This window comes from Amia ocellicauda, chromosome 7, assembly GCF_036373705.1.
Source record: "Amia ocellicauda isolate fAmiCal2 chromosome 7, fAmiCal2.hap1, whole genome shotgun sequence".
NCBI lineage: Eukaryota > Metazoa > Chordata > Actinopteri > Amiiformes > Amiidae > Amia > Amia ocellicauda.
In genome coordinates this window covers 10,555,572-10,573,478 of record NC_089856.1, presented here as the reverse complement: position 1 = coordinate 10,573,478, position 17,907 = coordinate 10,555,572, and the positions used below count along the sequence as shown (strand labels likewise).

General features: G+C 43.2%; 1 protein-coding gene across 1 annotated transcript in view; it reads left to right on the top strand.

Annotated features, from left to right (window-relative positions):
* Nucleotides 1-16,497: 16,497 nt before the first annotated feature.
* Nucleotides 16,498-17,907, top strand: part of rapgef3 (Rap guanine nucleotide exchange factor (GEF) 3) — a 36,740-nt gene continuing 35,330 nt past the window's right edge. Inside the window, exon 1 of the mRNA XM_066708320.1 lies at nt 16,498-17,654. Coding sequence (XP_066564417.1) covers nt 17,502-17,654 — 153 coding nt within the window. The 5' untranslated portion in view covers nt 16,498-17,501. The remainder of the gene's footprint in view (nt 17,655-17,907) is intronic.

Genomic DNA, 17,907 nt, shown 5'->3' with positions numbered 1-17,907 from the left:
GATATGTACAGAAATATATGAATTAAATAGAAAGAGGGAAAGTGTACCAAGAGGCAAGATATTCAATTATTTGTGGAGGCCTCAAATATACACCATGCAACTAATATCAGAGGAAACTTGGTCAGCATGTCACACGGTACGGTTAGATATGGTAGTGTGTAGGTTAGTGTCAGTGATATTGTGTTGATATTCTGTAGACTAAGGTGCAGTTTCTTCACCGTTTTGTTTAGGATTATTGTGCATAAGTGACTGTGTGACTGTCGGCTAGTAGCAGTAGTATAAAACATATCCCAAAACTAATTTAGTCATTTTTAGATCATAACCTCTTTAATATGGAAGTGGAACAAATATGGAGCAAGCAGTGGAATAGCACAGCCAAGAAGTGTCATATGAATGAATCCATATTATTGCATAGTTAGATGTTTCAGGTTTAGTCTAAATGCTTATTATAGATCATTATTAGCATGTACAATTATTTGTACTGCTTACTATGTAGCCCTAGAGAAGCACTAATATACTGTACTGTAATACCCTGTATTGTAGGCCTACTGTAATATATGTTGCTGTATTGTAATGCACTGCATTTTAAAAATACTGTACTGTATTGTACTGTACATAAAACAGAACAAGCAACCCCTTGTGTATCATGTAGTATCACTTCCATCTGTTTTGAAGTTTCGTGTGTCTATCATAAAAACATTTGGGAGCAGATTGTGATTGAATAATACAAATAATAACAATCACAATCTTACAAGAGGATCAGCAAGAGTACACTGCATGATATCATACACACATCAACTAAAACTCCAGGACTGGTGACACAGGCAGCTGCTCGGTGTATCAGTCAGATCAGTCATACAATATGGACAATAGCGTGTCACAGGGGACAGGGGCATGTCGTAGGGGACAAGGGTATGTCATTATTATTTTTTTTTTTATTATTATAGTTTTTATTTCTTGGCAGACGCCCTTATCGCCCTTATTGGCGACTAACAACATAAGTGCAAAAATACAGAGAAGTACAAGGCATCAATCATTACAAGTTCAACTTAGCTAAAACATAGCAATTAAAAATAATACATTTTACAAATTCCAATTACAATTTACACAAGTACAGTAAGAGACTTCCTACATCCTGGACGGTGAAAGCTAAGTGCTGTCAAGATGTAGGGTACAGGGGATAGGGGACAGGGGCATGTCGTAGGGGACAAGGGTGTGTCATAGGGGACAGGGACATGTCGTAAGGGACAAGGGTGTCCAAGCCTCATCTTTTGCCCATTAAGTAGCAGAACTGGGCTTGGCCCAAATTACTGTCACTTTATACTCGACTGGCATGGTGTAGTCGATTTATTTTAGTTAACCGACCTCGGTGCTCCCTCTGGTGGCCATAACTAGGAACTAGGTATCTTATTGCAAATCAGGGAAAAGGTATAGCTTTTTAGATTGTTAACAACAGTAGTTATATATATAATATGTATATATAAATATGTATATATAATATGTGTGTGTGTGTGTATGTATATATACACTACCGGTCAAAAGTTTTAGAACACCCCAATTTTTCCGGTTTTTATATGAAGTCCAATGAATAATCTTAAATTATACAACGGTAAGCGGTAAACTGCCAGAGGTTAAAAAAAAAAAAGTGTAGGTTAACAAAAACTGAAAGATAATGTACATTTCAGAGTTATATACTGTGTTACTACACCCTCTTAAGCATTATTTGACAGCTCCTGTGCATAGAGGTGAGACTGTATTCCTAAAATGCACTCATTGTTTGAAAGCTTATTCTCTTGGCTACCAGCGCATTTCATTCTCAGACACATCTGATTTACAGTTTTCTGTGTCGCCCGCCGTCATTCAGTGTCCGGGAGGTAAATGTGCTCTGGGTGGGGGGGGTGTCTCATTCAGACGGGCTCAGTTTCGATCGGATTTCTTTGCATATAGGCTTGTTTTGGCTCATCATTATGTTATGTTCTATCAAAGACAGAGAAGTTCAGATCCAATGATGTAAAATCGTTGTGTATTAGTACACTGTAAACAGAGTTTTCCATCTTGACATTTCGAGCTCTCCACGGGTGTGTGTTGCTTCTACCAAAATGTGGATGGTCTTATTTTGATCAGTAGACAGAATATGTCATCACTGTCAATATTTTCAGAGATTTTGTATTCCTACTCAGACCAAGTATCCCCCCACCCTCCATTTCAGAATGCAGAGTGTAAATGCGGGGGTATAAAAAACAAATTTTTCACATCAGAGAATGCTTCATATCGTTAGATACCAAACAGCACAACAGTGAAGAGTACACATGGGATTAAAGAGAAGCACACGGATAGGGTACCAGAGGGGGTTGTCAGCTTAAGGGGTTAAATTGTGTTAAACAAAACAATTCCTTTTTTTTATCTCCAATTGTTTATTTGTTCTATACTTTAATTTCAGAGTACATTGAGACGTGAAACTGCATACATTTCAATAAAAACTGGAAAACTTGAGGTGTTCTAAAACTTTTGACTGGTAGTGTACACTCACCTAAAGGATTATTAGGAACACCTGTTCAATTTCTCATTAATGCAATTATCTAACCAACCAATCACATGGCAGTTGCTTCAATGCATTTAGGGGTGTGGTCCTGGTCAAGACAATCTCCTGAACTCCAAACTGAATGTCTGAATGGGAAAGAAAGGTGATTTAAGCAATTTTGAGCGTGGCATGGTTGTTGGTGCCAGACGGGCCGGTCTGAGTGTTTCACAATCTGCTCAGTTACTGGGATTTTCACGCACAACCATTTCTAGGGTTTACAAAGAATGGTGTGAAAAGGGAAAAACATCCAGTATGCGGCAGTCCTGTGGGCGAAAATGCCTTGTTGATGCTAGAGGTCAGAGGAGAATGGGCCGACTGATTCAAGCTGATAGAAGAGCAACTTTGACTGAAATAACCACTCGTTACAACCGAGGTATGCAGCAAAGCATTTGTGAAGCCACAACACGTACAACCTTGAGGCGGATGGGCTACAACAGCAGAAGACCCCACCGGGTACCACTCATCTCCACTACAAATAGGAAAAAGAGGCTACAATTTGCACAAGCTCACCAAAATTGGACAGTTGAAGACTGGAAAAATGTTGCCTGGTCTGATGAGTCTCGATTTCTGTTGAGACATTCAGATGGTAGAGTCAGAATTTGGCGTAAACAGAATGAGAACATGGATCCATCATGCCTTGTTACCACTGTGCAGGCTGGTGGTGGTGGTGTAATGGTGTGGGGGATGTTTTCTTGGCACACTTTAGGCCCCTTAGTGCCAATTGGGCATCGTTTAAATGCCACGGCCTACCTGAGCATTGTTTCTGACCATGTCCATCCCTTTATGACCACCATGTACCCATCCTCTGATGGCTACTTCCAGCAGGATAATGCACCATGTCACAAAGGTCGAATCATTTCAAATTGGTTTCTTGAACATGACACTGAGTTCACTGTACTAAACTGGCCCCCACAGTCACCAGATCTCAACCCAATAGAGCATCTTTGGGATGTGGTGGAACGGGAGCTTCGTGCCCTGGATGTGCATCCCACAAATCTCCATCAACTGCAAGATGTTATCCTATCAATATGGGCCAACATTTCTAAAGAATGCTTTCAGCACCTTGTTGAATCAATGCCACGTAGAATTAAGGCAGTTCTGAAGGCGAAAGGGGGTCAAACACAGTATTAGTATGGTGTTCCTAATAATCCTTTAGGTGAGTGTATATACAGTATACTACATGGCCAGAAGTATGTGGACAATCAAGCACATAGCCATGCAATCTCCATAGACAAACATTGGCAGTAGAAGAGCTCAGTGACTTCCAACGTGGCACTGTTATAGGATGCCACCTTTCCAACAAGGCAAATTGTCAAATGTCTACCATTCTACAGCTGTAAGTGCTGTTATTGTGAAGTGGAAACGTCTAGGAGAAACAACAGCTCAGCAGTGAAGTTGTGGGCCACACAAGCTCACAGAACGGGACCGCCGAGTGCTGAAGGGCAATAAAATAATTTGTCCTCCTTTGCAACAATCACTATCGAGTTCCAAATCGCCTCTGGAAGCAACATCAGCACAAGAATTGTTCATTGGGAGCTTCATGAAATGGGTTTCCATGGCCAAGCAGCCACACACAAGCCTAAGATCACCATGTGCAATGCCAAGTGTTGGCTGGACAATCCCCTCATGCACAAAGCGAGGTCCATAGAGAACTAGCTTGTTGAGATCGGTGTGGAAGAACTTGACTGGCCTGCTCAGAGCCCTGACCTCAACCTCATCGAACACCTTTGGGATGAATTGGAACGTCGACTGTGAGACCCAACACCAGTGCCCGACCTCACTGATGCTCTTGTGACTGAATGGAAGCAAATCCCTGCAGTAATGTTCCAACATCTAGTGGAAAGCCTTCCCTGAAGAGTGGAGGCTGTTATAGCAGCAAAGGGGGGACCAACTCCATATTAATGCCCATGATTGTGGAATGAGATGTTTGACGAGCAGGTGTCCACATACTTTGGCCCTGTAGTTTGTGTGTGTGTACAGACGGGTGACAAATTAGAGGAAAAACCTGAATAAATGAGTGGAGGAACATAACGAATGCAGATGCATCCAAACAGGTGTAATGCATGATACAATTAAGCAATAAATATCCTATCATGCTCTGTGGCATGTATAAAAATGCTGAGCATGCCCAGGTGACCTCGATTTTGGATCAAGATGGCAAGAGGAAAGGATCTAAGTGACTTTGAAAGAGGGGTCATTATTGGGGCACCATAGGCACTAGTCTACAGAGACAAAAAAGTGATATGGTCAGATGAGTTATCTTTCACCATATTCTCGACAAGTGGGCGAGTGCATTTGTGGCGACACCAGGAGAACGGTACAGGCCTGACTGCTTGACCCCTACAGTGAGGGGGTCCCGAGGCTCTGTTATGCTCTGGGACCTATTTTCCTGGCATGCTTTGGGTCCACTTGTCCCTTTAGAGGGAAGGGTCACTGCAAGTCATTACAAAGTTATTCTGAGTGATCACCTTTATCCTATGGTGAAACATTTCTATTCTGATGGGAGTAGTCTCTTCCAGGATGACAATGCCCCCATCCACAGGGCACGAGGGCTCACTGAATGGTGTGATGAGTATGAAAATGATGTGAATCATATGATATGGCCTTCGCAGTCACCAGATCTCAACCCAGTTGAACACCTATGGGAGATTTTGGACTGACGTACTAGACAGCGCTCTCCATCATCAAAACACCAAATGAGAGAATATCTTTTGGAAGAATAGTGTTCATCCCTCCAGCAGAGTCCAGAGACTCGTAGTGCCAAGAGCATTACTGAGACACTTTATGTTGGTTTTTCCTTTCATTTGTCACCCGTCTGTGTATATATATATAAAAAATGGTGTTGATAAACTTTTTATTTAGAAGCCCGGGGGCAATGCTATGATTTTATTCATGTAACCTTGTGCAGTGTTCATTTTTCTTCCAGACAGTATTGTATTAAGTAATGTATTGTGGACATCTGAGCTTCCAGCGTGTGGCCGCAAGGGAGAGAGAGAGAGAGAGGGAAGGAGGAGCTGTTCTCTTTGATAATGGCAGCTTAGTTTGCAGCATGACTCATGGGTGGGGATGTGTGCTAAACATGGAGGATATGTTTTCACTTCACTGGGCTGCAGTTGTGTTTATGGTGGGCAGGTTATTGTATTTATTGTAGTTAAAGCACTTTTTGATATGTATTTATGAAAGGCGCTATAAAAAATTAAGATTATTATTGTTAACAGGATGTCCCCCCAATTGCCTTCAAAATGGAGCAAAAGAGTGTAGAAGAATAGGTAGTTGATTTAACTTAGTAGTAAACTAATATTATACTAGTAATCTTATTAATTAACACATAAGACTCTTTAACAGGATAATTCAAGCAATCATATTATAGCTACATGGAGTTTAAACTGAAGTTCAGAAGGAGTATAGCCCCAATCGTGCACCTGACTTCCACTTTCCAGAGCATAAGTATCTGGCATCAAACACATTTTCCCAGCATTCTTTGCTTTGCATCCCTCCTCAACCCCCACACACCGCCTTTGCAGCAGCTCCTTGGATCATTCCTCCTAGTTTGGGGACAGAGGACGGGGGACTGGTGGCCTCGTCCTCATGTCCATATCATCGTTCCCAGATCCCTGAGCCAAACTCAGCTCTCTTTCCCTTCTGCATATGTCTGTTGGGGTTGTACATACTCCTGAACTCACATGAGGCTAGAGTTCACCTTTCATATTTCTACCCTTCAAGTCTGACTGTGTGTGCCTTTTATATGTTCACAAACACAATGACAGAACGCCACCTGATTTGTTCTCTAGACAATGCAACATCTCACAATCCCTTGCTGGCATATCGCTTGTCTACATAAGCAATACTGCAGCCTCCTGTTTTCTGTATTGGCTGCTGAGCCGGTGCTGCTGTGTAAGAGCCAGGAGCTGAACGACTGCAAACTGAAAAGGTTCCTAAGGAAACAAGCACCTTGAAATGTGTGTGCGTGTGAATCATACTCGACTGCTTAACACAAAGTGAGGTGTAAGGCAAAGACCGTGACTTCTCAGCATCGCCAGTGACAGACTCGTGGTTTTTGTCTCTTTGCAGGAGATCTGATATCAGTTATTTACCAGCATACATGTCTCAAACCACATCCTGGAGTTGCACAGAAAGAAAACCTGTCTGTATTCAAGTTATATTGTCTCCCAAGCAAATCTTTCAATCGTTTGGTTTCAAGTGCACCTCTCCTGGACACTACAGTACTGGACATTTACCTCCCACATCTTTATTGCACTGATTCACTCCCTGCGGCTCCTGATTACTCCTGTGTTTCTAGCACTTTGACTCCTCTCACTGTAACTGCTTCTGTAATAGTGACACACATGGCTGCTCTAACCCTGGTGGACCCCTGTACTGTACATGTTTTAGCTCTTACCTACAGGGACGGATGCTCATCTTATTGTATTTTGCATTTATTGTATTTGCTGTAGCTTTGTAATGCTTTGGAAAAGTGTCAAAAGTGATTTCACTTAAAGAAAAGAGTAAAAAAAGAATATCAATCAACCACAATTTGTCTCCATGTAGCCATAAAACAGCACAATACAGTTAATTGCCTTTTGCTGTGATTTCTCAATACTGAAGAAGCAAAGAGGTTCCCACTTCAGCAATTCAGTGGCCGTCTTGTGTTTCTTTTCTGAATGGAGCTGAGTGCTTTGCTCCAAAGAGAGAGAAGTCCATTATAAAGTAGAAGGTCTTTCGAATCAGCCAGGGAATTCAGGTTGCTGATACACAGATTGACCGCCGTACGTTGTTATTATATTTATTTCATTTTCTAGATAACCCCAGAAACGAATCGACAGGGTGTAGCGGATTTTACTCTCTGAACTGCCTCCGCCTTCGCTCCAGTGCTGACCGTCCGACAGGGACAGTGCGGTGCGCCCTGCTGGCACCAGACCAGACCCCCCTCCCTGACCTCTGACCCCAGGCTGTGCAGCTGAGCAGGTCACCAATCACAGAGGAGCAGGAAACCAAAGCACACTCCATTTCCACTGTGCAGCAGCGTGCTCTTCACACTTGCATTCGCAGACCCTGGGAACTAAGCAGCGTTCGAGTGTGAGCCGCTGACAACCACACCACTGAAACCCTAAGCAACGGTCAGCAGGAGACGTGAGGTACGGACCATCTCTGAATTCTTCAAGTTTCTCTTTGGTCTCCTCAGTCAAAACCTTTGATTTGTCATTCATCATCACTTTAAAGCATAAATTAAAGTATAATAAACTGATCGGATGGCTCTTTTAGAGAATTTTGATTATGGGATAGTCTGCCCTTTTAGTATTTATGTCTGTATTTTGAAAGCAGGATTCTTTTGTTTGTCTTTTAAATGGGGGAAGGCTTTTCACAGACTGCATTGAAGGGTATAAATAACATGGGGAAAGTAGATTGACTGGAAGCACTTTAGTTCCTGAGAGAGGAAAGACCGCTTTGGTTAGTGTATCTAATACACTGGAACCGGGGGAAAATAGATGTTGTGTTTGGCTTTGATTTCAGGATATAATGTGTTTTGGCCAGGATCAGAGTAACCTGTGGTAAATTAGTGTGTAGATATGAGGTGACATGTCAAGGCTGTGTGCTGGAGAAATACCCCATTGCAGCTTGCTAAGTGGTGACTAAGACATCTGAGGAGATTTAAGATCACCTTAATCGAGAATCTGGGCACAAAAGGGAGGAAACACAAACACAAAGTGGGGTCTTGAGAAAGTAGTGTGGGTAGACTTGACCATTGGACCCTTCGGCTTTAATTTAACATGGGCCAGCTGTCAGCGGTCAGCGTTCAGCGTAGTCAATTTAATGTATTACAGATTGTAACATGTAACAAGCCAATGAAAAATTACACTGCATCAGTCACACAGACTAACACAACACTGCCACACTAACACGCGGTCTCTGGGGCAGTGGGTTGCAGGTAGTACAGGATGTTAAAGTGGAAACTAAAAGTAATCATGCAAACAAATACAAAAGTCCTGGTCAAATTAGTAATGCTGATTTGTCCACCCTGGAGTGAATCAGTACAGATCAGGGAAAAATAATGTTAGTGAAGAGAATTTGAACACCAATGTTAACAAATATAATGACACACTCTGAAAAGATTTCACTGATGAAAGAGACTAGTTTAACAACATTTATAACAAGGAATAGCTACATGACATTTTTTCCAATGGGGGAGGGGACATTTTGTTCCTCAGGCCACTTTAGATTTTACATTTTGATATCTTGATTGTATTTTCAATATGATTCACCTGATGTGGTTCGACTAGATCCCCCTGTTGTAACATTTGTCTTTCAAAAGTGCTTGGTGTATTGCTATACATATAGAATTAAAAAAATATATAATAATAACTGGATGATTTATTACATTTCCTGCCTGAATCTCTGTTGGCCTAAGATACTGATTGCTCAAGCTGTCAAACTATTCCAGTAAGATAGAGAGACAGGGAGAGAGGAGAATGACAGAGATAAGGGCTCTGTGATAGAGAGAGAGAGAGAGAGAAGGAGAAGAGGAGAGTGAAGATCAGTGATTTCTAGAGGAGAAAGAGTGCTGACAGGGGTGAGAGACTGGGAGGGGGAGAAGGAAATGGTGAGCAACATGAGAGGCAGGGACAGAGCAGACAGGGAACAGGACAGAGCCTCCCAATTGTCAGAGTTCAGGAGACAAAAGGTGGCGGGGCAGTTGCTACAGGAAGCTCCCTCCCTTCCCCTTGGAACAGGGTAACAGAGTCAGCTGAGAGGGACCGATACGGAGGAAAATACCCTATATATAGGAGTAACATTGTGGGCATGATATGACAGCGCTGATGGCAGTGTGATGTTAAGCATCTAGTCTTGGTTTCCCACAAAGTACAGCATCGCTCTACCAGACGTGTTGCTTCAGCTGTTGAAGAATCTGTTTTTATGTCCTATAGTTATATCCTATAGCAACACACACACATCTCTGAACAGATAAGCTGATGATGTCACAGGGAAACGTGACATCAAAGCATTGCTCAACTGAAAACTGGTCAAAGAACAAAACGCAAGGTAAAAGATTTGTGCAGATTGCCCGATATGAAGCAATGGCCGCTAGATGGTAGCATTGTCTTCCGCTCAATCCCTGGTGCTGCAGGTAGAAGACGTTTCTGAGGGCAGGGATGAGAACATCAATGTGAGATGGCTGTGAAGTACTTGAACACCCCAGTGTTTTTAATACACGTACGACTACAGAGGTCTATCATAACAACAATTTCACCAGCAGCAGCGTAACTTTCTATTCATTGTGACTCTGATGTTCACCAGTGTGCTGAGTTCATCACCGGTATTATCCAGCATTGTACACCTGGCGAACTCTATGGTAATTCCTGCAACCGTGCTGAAGAAAAACCCTTGTGCCTGTACAGGGGACACAAATTAACGTTGTGCCATGTCCTTGGGCCCAGTGGCTTTGGAGTACCAGTGCAACACAGCCACGCTCCCCTCCCTCCTTTTCCTCTCCACCAGCTTTGAGAAGAATCTGTAGAAGCTGCAACAGTTAACCACCCAACCAACCACCCAAGAAACAAAACAAAAACGGCAAAGAAACACTGATTATATAACCCTATCGTTCAGGCATCATATGCTTAGCTTTACGGAAATAAGAGCTCTATGTTTGGAAGATACAATTCCACAGTGTTCTCCAATTGCACAGAGATCAGACTCACAGTGAACTCCTCTTTAGCTAGTGTTTACATTCCCTGAAGAGTTCGCTGCGAAGAACAAGAGCTTCCCTCTCCTTTCGAAATGGGCCTGTGTTTACAGCACTTCTCCTCGGAGATACAAGCTTCTGCCATGGCTGCTGAATGAACATTAATGAACAGCTAATTTCGGAGTCACTTAATCAACTCCCGTCAAAGGGTTGGTGTGAAACTGTATAGCGTGCAGGGCTAAACCGGTAAATCATACACAACAAATGGAATGATTGAGTTAGTCAAATCAGGGTTTCAAGATAAAAAACATGTTTTTAACTTCCCCCTTGCTGTTTAGCACAATAGCGAAGTGGTGGCTGGGCCAGTTCAGATAGGGCCTGATTTTCTTAGATTTTGTATGTCTCCGTAATGTTAGATGACAACTTCAGACACAGATTGGACAGCAGTGTGGTTAATAGTTTTGCGAATGGTACACGTGGCTTCTTTGGAAAATGCTGTGTAATCAACTAGCTAATTTCCAATTACACTTCTCCTTCAAAAGCGACTTCTTTTGGAAAAACAGACATCTGAAAAAAACAAATTGCCAATAAATCCAGTGGCTTTCAGTTTATGGATGATCCTTCTCTGTTTTGAAGAACTACAGTGTTTGGAGTGGTTAGTGGTTAGTGGTTAGGATAGATGCTTACTCACTACTGTGTCCTTCATTCAGTCTCTGGCACAAGAAAGCTTGATTTAATGTAATATAATTATATTATTATTGGGGATTATTTTGGTTCATAAACAGTATGACACCAGCCACTGTAAGAAATCTACAAATTTGTGTTGCCACAATGTAATATCATCATGTTCTCACCAACAAATGTTCTGGGGACTTTTGAAACAAAGTACTTTCCTAGCTTGAACACTTGCCCACATTGAGTATAATGGTATCTCAGTGCCTGTTGGCAAAACCGGCGTATATCGGCAGAAGAACGTCTTGTGACTTTGCAGTGGTATGCTGTGCCAGCTCTTTAACTTCCACCTGAGCTTGGAGTGGTCCGCAGTGGCCAATCAGGCACCAGTTTTTGTGTCTTTGATGGCACTGTGTTTATATTTGGCTGTCCAGAGCATTTTATGATAGGAGTCATGCTGCCAGATTTGGAATTTGCGCCAATTCTAAAACGTATCAAATCGAACAGATTTGTGCCACAGATTTGTCAGAATTATATTTTTGATGTCTGGGGCTCAGGGAGACAAACAAGAATATTTGTGCACCAGATCGGTGTTATTACACACTGGGTACCGGAATACTGGAGCAAAGGCATGAAACAACTGTTGAAATTGTATTCCAGCATCATACAATTTAACAACAGCAAGGTGCCTGAGTTTGAGAGGTTTTCTGCATTCCTCAGCTGAAAGGGGCACAGTATAAATACAGGACGTCAGCCAAATCTGGACTGCTGTGGAGTCTAATCAACCTGGGCTCTAATTGGCAGCAGCAGGAGCCAGGGAGCTTGGCTTTTCCTCCACAATTTCACACTAGTCCACCGTAACTCTGCGCGGTGCTCTGGGCTGGGCTCCAGACAGAGAGAGAGAGGCCCTTTCCACACACCCAGGGCCAGGAAGGAAAGCCTTCATGACACAATGGCTGGGAGCGCAGCGGCTGTTTATGTAACAGCACGACCCCAGGAAGAACAGAACCGGTGCTCTGGGGAAAAAGAACACAGAGTCCTGTCCCTCCGCTGGCCCCCGGGGCTCTCCGTCTCAGACCATGCTGTTCCCGCTGGCCTTGCATCCTCGCTGACAGTGCACTGGGAGGCGTTCTTGTCTTCTGTGCAAATGAGACAATAGCCCACTAACGGCCTGCCTCTTTCTCCCCCTCTGTTGTGTGTCTGTCCTAGTGCCCGGCCATGTGATTCCCCGACTGCTTTTGAGCCCCATCACCTCTCCTCCCAGAGAGAACAATGCAGGAGGAACGAGAAGTAAGTGCCCTCCGGAAAACTGTACATTCCACAGCAGCGCGACCATTGGAGATGAGCCACAACTCTTGCTATTTATAATAGGGGGAAATAACACTCTGAGGGCCAATACAGTACAGGTCACCAAACCTATTTCTGGAGAGCTAGCCTTTACCTTCCCATTCCATCCGAGGTTCCTGACGGTCCACTTATGCCCCGTTTCTATTGGCGGCCATGAAAATGGGTGTATCAACTGACTAAAAATAGCCACGATGATAATCACGTGATGATTTTGTTCGCCAGTTGGGCCAATTAGCCGAGATTACACTAATCTTCGGCCACTGAGCCCTTGGAAGAATTTAAATGAGGTTGCCTGTTCATTTTTTTGCTTAAGTTTTCCTTAAGGGTGCTTTCACAAAGGACCTGATGTCAATACAATAGTGAAGGGCAAAGCAGCTGCATTTAACACTGATGTCATTCAGTACTTAAGGTGTTCTGTGCAGGCTTTAGAGTTTCAGCTCTGGACACTACTGATTTCCAGTAATAAACACCCCCGCTATTGTACAATGAGCAACCATTGACCCAGTTTGTACCTGTGACACACACACACACACACACACACACACACAAACAACACTTATGTTTGATGGCAAAATAGAAAATACTCCCACAGTGGCAGTGATTTGTATACAAAATATAAGGGACAGTAACGAATCGCACGCTAATGCTCGTCCGCAGCAGCTGGCACAGCGTGTATGTCTGTGTGTTGTTTGGACCATTTTGCTCACTCTGGTTATTTGCTAGAAATGTGATGTTGCGGCTGTAATTGTACAATGTGGACTAAGTGGTCAGGGCTCTGGACTTTAGATTGGAGGGTTGTGGGTTCAATCCCAGCTCGGGGACACTGCTGTTGTACCCTTTAGATTAGATTGATCCAGTAAAGTGTTTAAACGGGTCATTGCATGTAAAAATAATGTGATATATTGTAACAATTGTAAATCACCCGCAAAAATATAATACTAAAATATTAGTATAGTATATTATTGATAGATAGAAGTACTTTTAGATATTGTTAGACTTCAGTATCATGAAGCAATCTGCTGTTGTTTATTTGCAATTCTCTATTTTTCCCCCTCCCCGATGACACCTATTTGCAAGGAAGTGTATGTTACTGGGTAAGTGCTTGTTGATGTTATATAAACACGCATCCCTTGAGACTGTGGCTGTAGCTCCACTGAGAGAACTAACAGCTGTGAGCGAGGTGACGGTGGGATTATTCAGAGCGCCTTGTTCCCCTATCTTGGAATGCCTGCTCTTGCATTCAGACAGAATGCTGCAGCGAAGCTCAGTTTGGAAGTGAAAGGTTTTGTCACCATCATTGGATAGATAAAGGCCGGCCAGTGTGCCAAACTTCAGACACTGTTTACCATCACCAAACCTGACCGAAGCCTGGGTTTCTACAGTGGCCTACTGCTGAAGGGAATTGGCTTTGGCGATTGCCCTAAGATTTAAAACTACACCTGTAAAACCAACTGCCTCGTGCAGACAGCAGATGGACGTCACTGGATTAAACACTAAGGATCTTTGGAGGTTTAGTTACAGAGCAACCATTGAAGGCAGGGTTGGGTGTTTTCTGTTTCAAAACGAAACAAAGATACACAGGCAAAGAAAACATAACCCAAGAACAGGGTTTGTTGCTCTGTTTGCTTGGAACGACTCCTATTTTTCCTGTATGGGGAGGGATTATATTGTCTCACTTCAGAGAATAAGTAGGTGAATATTACAGATCCCCCCCCCACACACACACACAAACACAAAACACTGTGCAGCCTCACCCACCAGGAATCCTAGCAGGACAGTCAAACAATTGCTCTAAAAATAACTTCTTTATATGACATAAAAACACACACAATACCTCCCCCCCCCCCCCCCGGAATATGAGGCCTGTACTCTCAGAAGGGTTTGTGTTTCTACTCAAAGTGAAGTGCTTTAATATATTTCCAGACTTGAACCCTGCCCTGACAGAAAAGCAGGCCTATCTCTGTCCAGATAAGGCAGCCTCGCTGTTCAAGGCTCTATCAGACACACGGGCTTGCTGGAGAACCTCCTATTAGGAACAGCTACATTAAGGGTGACCCAATATTCAGCATAATAAAGACTGTCCATATACAAAGATACAAGGGCTTTACTCTCCCTGTCTCGCCCTCTCCCGTGGAAAAATGACTGACCGCTCCAGTCACAGAAATTCAGTGTACAATGCATTCAATTGCATATTTTATCTAGTGGGTATTAATTTATTATTATTTAAACTGTTAAGTTTATGAGGTAAGTGTTTTCTGTGTGTGTGTGTGTTTTATGTATTTATAAGCCTATACATACATAAAACACACACACACACATATATATATATATATATATATATACATATATTTCTGAGAAACACATTATCGCTGTAACGTCTGCTTTATGAAATATTGATAGCATTTATGGTTAACTTGTAAGAGTGCAGTACAAATAAGACGTTTTTTCAATTATTTAATATGAAAAATACAAGTTTAATGTTGTTTTTCAGTAGAACTGTTAGAAATAGGCAAGCTTCCTACTTTGCAGTTTCTGTAAAACAAATATAATAAATGTGTTACATTTTTTTATCTAACCAGTCTTTTATTTACACTCCATAAAAAACAACTCGAAATTACTTGTCAGCCCAGCGGTGGCATTAATAAAACATAATAATTATAAAATAGTATTACTGCATTTAGAAGGATCCATATATTAAACTAGAGACTAATATTCTTGTCTGGGCACATCTGAGCAACTTATCATTGTGTATGCCATGTTATATTATTTTATATTGAAAAATATGAAAGTGGACAAGGGGATTTTATGGTCTACAGAAGTATCTGAATACAGGGATAAAATAATAATAATAAGATAATAAAATACAGGGAGGATGTCTGGTTCATTTTTAAGTTTTCTAGTCCGTATACATTCCAATGCTCTACTATTTTGTGTTTGTGAATGATCTATGCACACAAGTGGAGTGAAATTAACTTGGAAATTGAAAGCTGTCTATACCTTTTAATTTCTATTGTAAACAAGTACTGAGATGAAGCACAACGAAGTTCTTCAGCACTTATCCTTGTGTCTCACCAACAAGACCACCTTCTGTACTGTACTATCACTATTCCATCAGTACTGTATAAAATAAACAGACAGTCTTTAAAATATGTGAGTTGAGTAGAAATGTAATGAATGAGGGTGCCTCTGCTATTATAATCATCCCTCTGTGCTACAGGTCTGCCCCCTTCCCGTGATTCCGGCCTCCTTGCTTTTAGACCCCCTGGCGGCACCCCTGGATTGGGACGTCCCAAATGAAAAGGGGGAAGGTATTCAGACATTTTCTTTATTTAGTAGGTATGAAAACAACGCCAAATGTAATACTCCTTAATACAATCTCCAATGCAAGGATAGACTACAACATAAAGACCTGTTTGACCCACTACAGCATAATTGGGTTTCCCCACCTGCTGAACGTCGCAGAAAGAAACTATATGTCGAATATGAATTAGACAGCGATGTGTTTGATGCAGTAAACCATTGCCTTTGATGGTGGCTTTGTACCCGCAGCGGCACACGTGATTGTTCGCCCCCTGCCCTGGCCCGGACGGCCGCCGTGCCGCGTTATCTGCCCCGCTCCACGCAGCCCTGCTCCGGGGGGAACGGTCATGAGTGGCAGCTGGAGATCACAGATAACGGCTCCCCGGCAATACTGAGCCACTCTTGCCCGTTTGGTTGCGCTTGACACTGCGCCCTGACCTAACCTCTTCAAATAATATGCACATACACAGAAAACGCGTGGCGGGGCGGACTTGCCTGCTTCAAACAGCCGGCTCACCGGAGAGGTGTAATTGTGAAAAAGACAAACGTTACAATGACTCCGCACTTGTTCAACCGGTTGCAATGGTTCAAAAAGACATGGGTATATATTGTAACAATTGCAGAAGGGTGTCGGCTAAGAACTGCGGTAATAACACAACACACGTCACTTGAATTGCGATACAAACACCCATGCATCAAAGAAGCCAGCTCCTCGTTCCTCAGGGCGGATGCTGCTGTATCCCCGTTTGCCCTTTGCAGATCATGTCCCAATAAGCTGTTGGACATTTGCTTCGCTCTGTTCTTTCCAAGCCTAATAGATAATAGTCGTTTCGTGCTGCAGACTTGAACTCATTCAAACCGAGTTGCATTGCTCTTCCCAGGCGGGGGGTGGTTCTGTTTTAAAGGGCCAATAGCTGCTGTCCTGCGCTGCAGAGGTGTGGGAGTGTGAGACAGTGTCGGATATCCCGCACCTGCACCGCACAGCTGGCGGCGGGGCCTGGACATCAGAAAGGGAGCCGAGGAGGACCAGGCGCTGTCCTCTCTCGACCGACTCCGATCTCTTTAATATAAGCGCAATATTGAAGGCGCAGGAGCGGAGAGGCACCGGTCTTTCATGCTGCCCCTCACAGCAGTTTTGGCTCCAGTGACATCGGCGGCACATGAAGCAAATGCACATGACGTATTGGATGGACACGGTTGCTTTGGTATCTTGAAATACTGCCTTTCTGTTTCATTTTTTAGGCCGCGCTTTGTTTAATGTATAGACGCGTACATGCATATAAATACATAGCTTATTAACAATACAGTTCAATGTTTTAAGACAGACACGCTGTATTTTTTTGAAAAGATCCGACGCCACTCCAGAGTAGCTACTTCTCCCGCAGAATGCGTGCACACACCTCTCTATACATCAAAAGCAGAAAGGAAACCATCTTAATTGAAAACTGCATTTATTTATACAAACAGCCACACCTTTGACGATGCATTTAAATATTATTTAGAGTCTGACTGGAATCCACCTCAGCGGAAAACAAACTTCAAAGAGCTCTTTTTGAAACACTGCTCCGTAGTTTCCTTTCATCTCTCCGGGCGAGACCCTGCGCAAATCGCAGGAAAGGTACGACTGCAATCTAAAACTTGAATTGAAAAGTGGCTAATTATACACCCCGGGGAAGTGTGACTTTTCTCCGCGCTGTGCACAGCCGAGCCCGGCTGTTTGTGTGCGGGTGGGGGACACGTGTGGGATGGAGGAGGCGGTGCTGTAGGAGCTCGTTTCGGCGGAGAGGGTAGACAGACGCCGCGGCGCTGCGAGCGGGAGACTGCCGGAGCTGGCGAGGATGCGGGCGCCCTGTCCCCGCGGAGGGTCCAAGCCCGGGCCGGGGCCGCTGTGACACGCGTCCGCTGTCACCCCAAGAGCTGCGGATGCGGGTCCTAAACACGGAGCAAGTGTTACACCGACGAAAAGGAGAAAAACGACAAGAGAAAATGCATTTGTTTCGGAGTCACTATTACCGAGTCTTCTCAGAGCGCTGCGCGCTGGAGACGGACAGCTCACCTATCCGTGGCATTAGCTGGGTAAGAGATTATGATGATGATTTGTTTTGTTGTTGTACGAGCTGTACAATTTAATTGTATATGTCAATTATCTACAGAAGACCTTTGTACATAAATACGCAGTCAGCAGTCTGTAGGCTATACTTGTAAGATTGTAATTACCGTCTTGTCACCATGTCACCTGTAGTGAGACAGTGCTACATCACACACATACTTGCGTGTGTCTGTGTTTATGATGGCATTCAATGACATGATTGTATCTAATTCCATATTA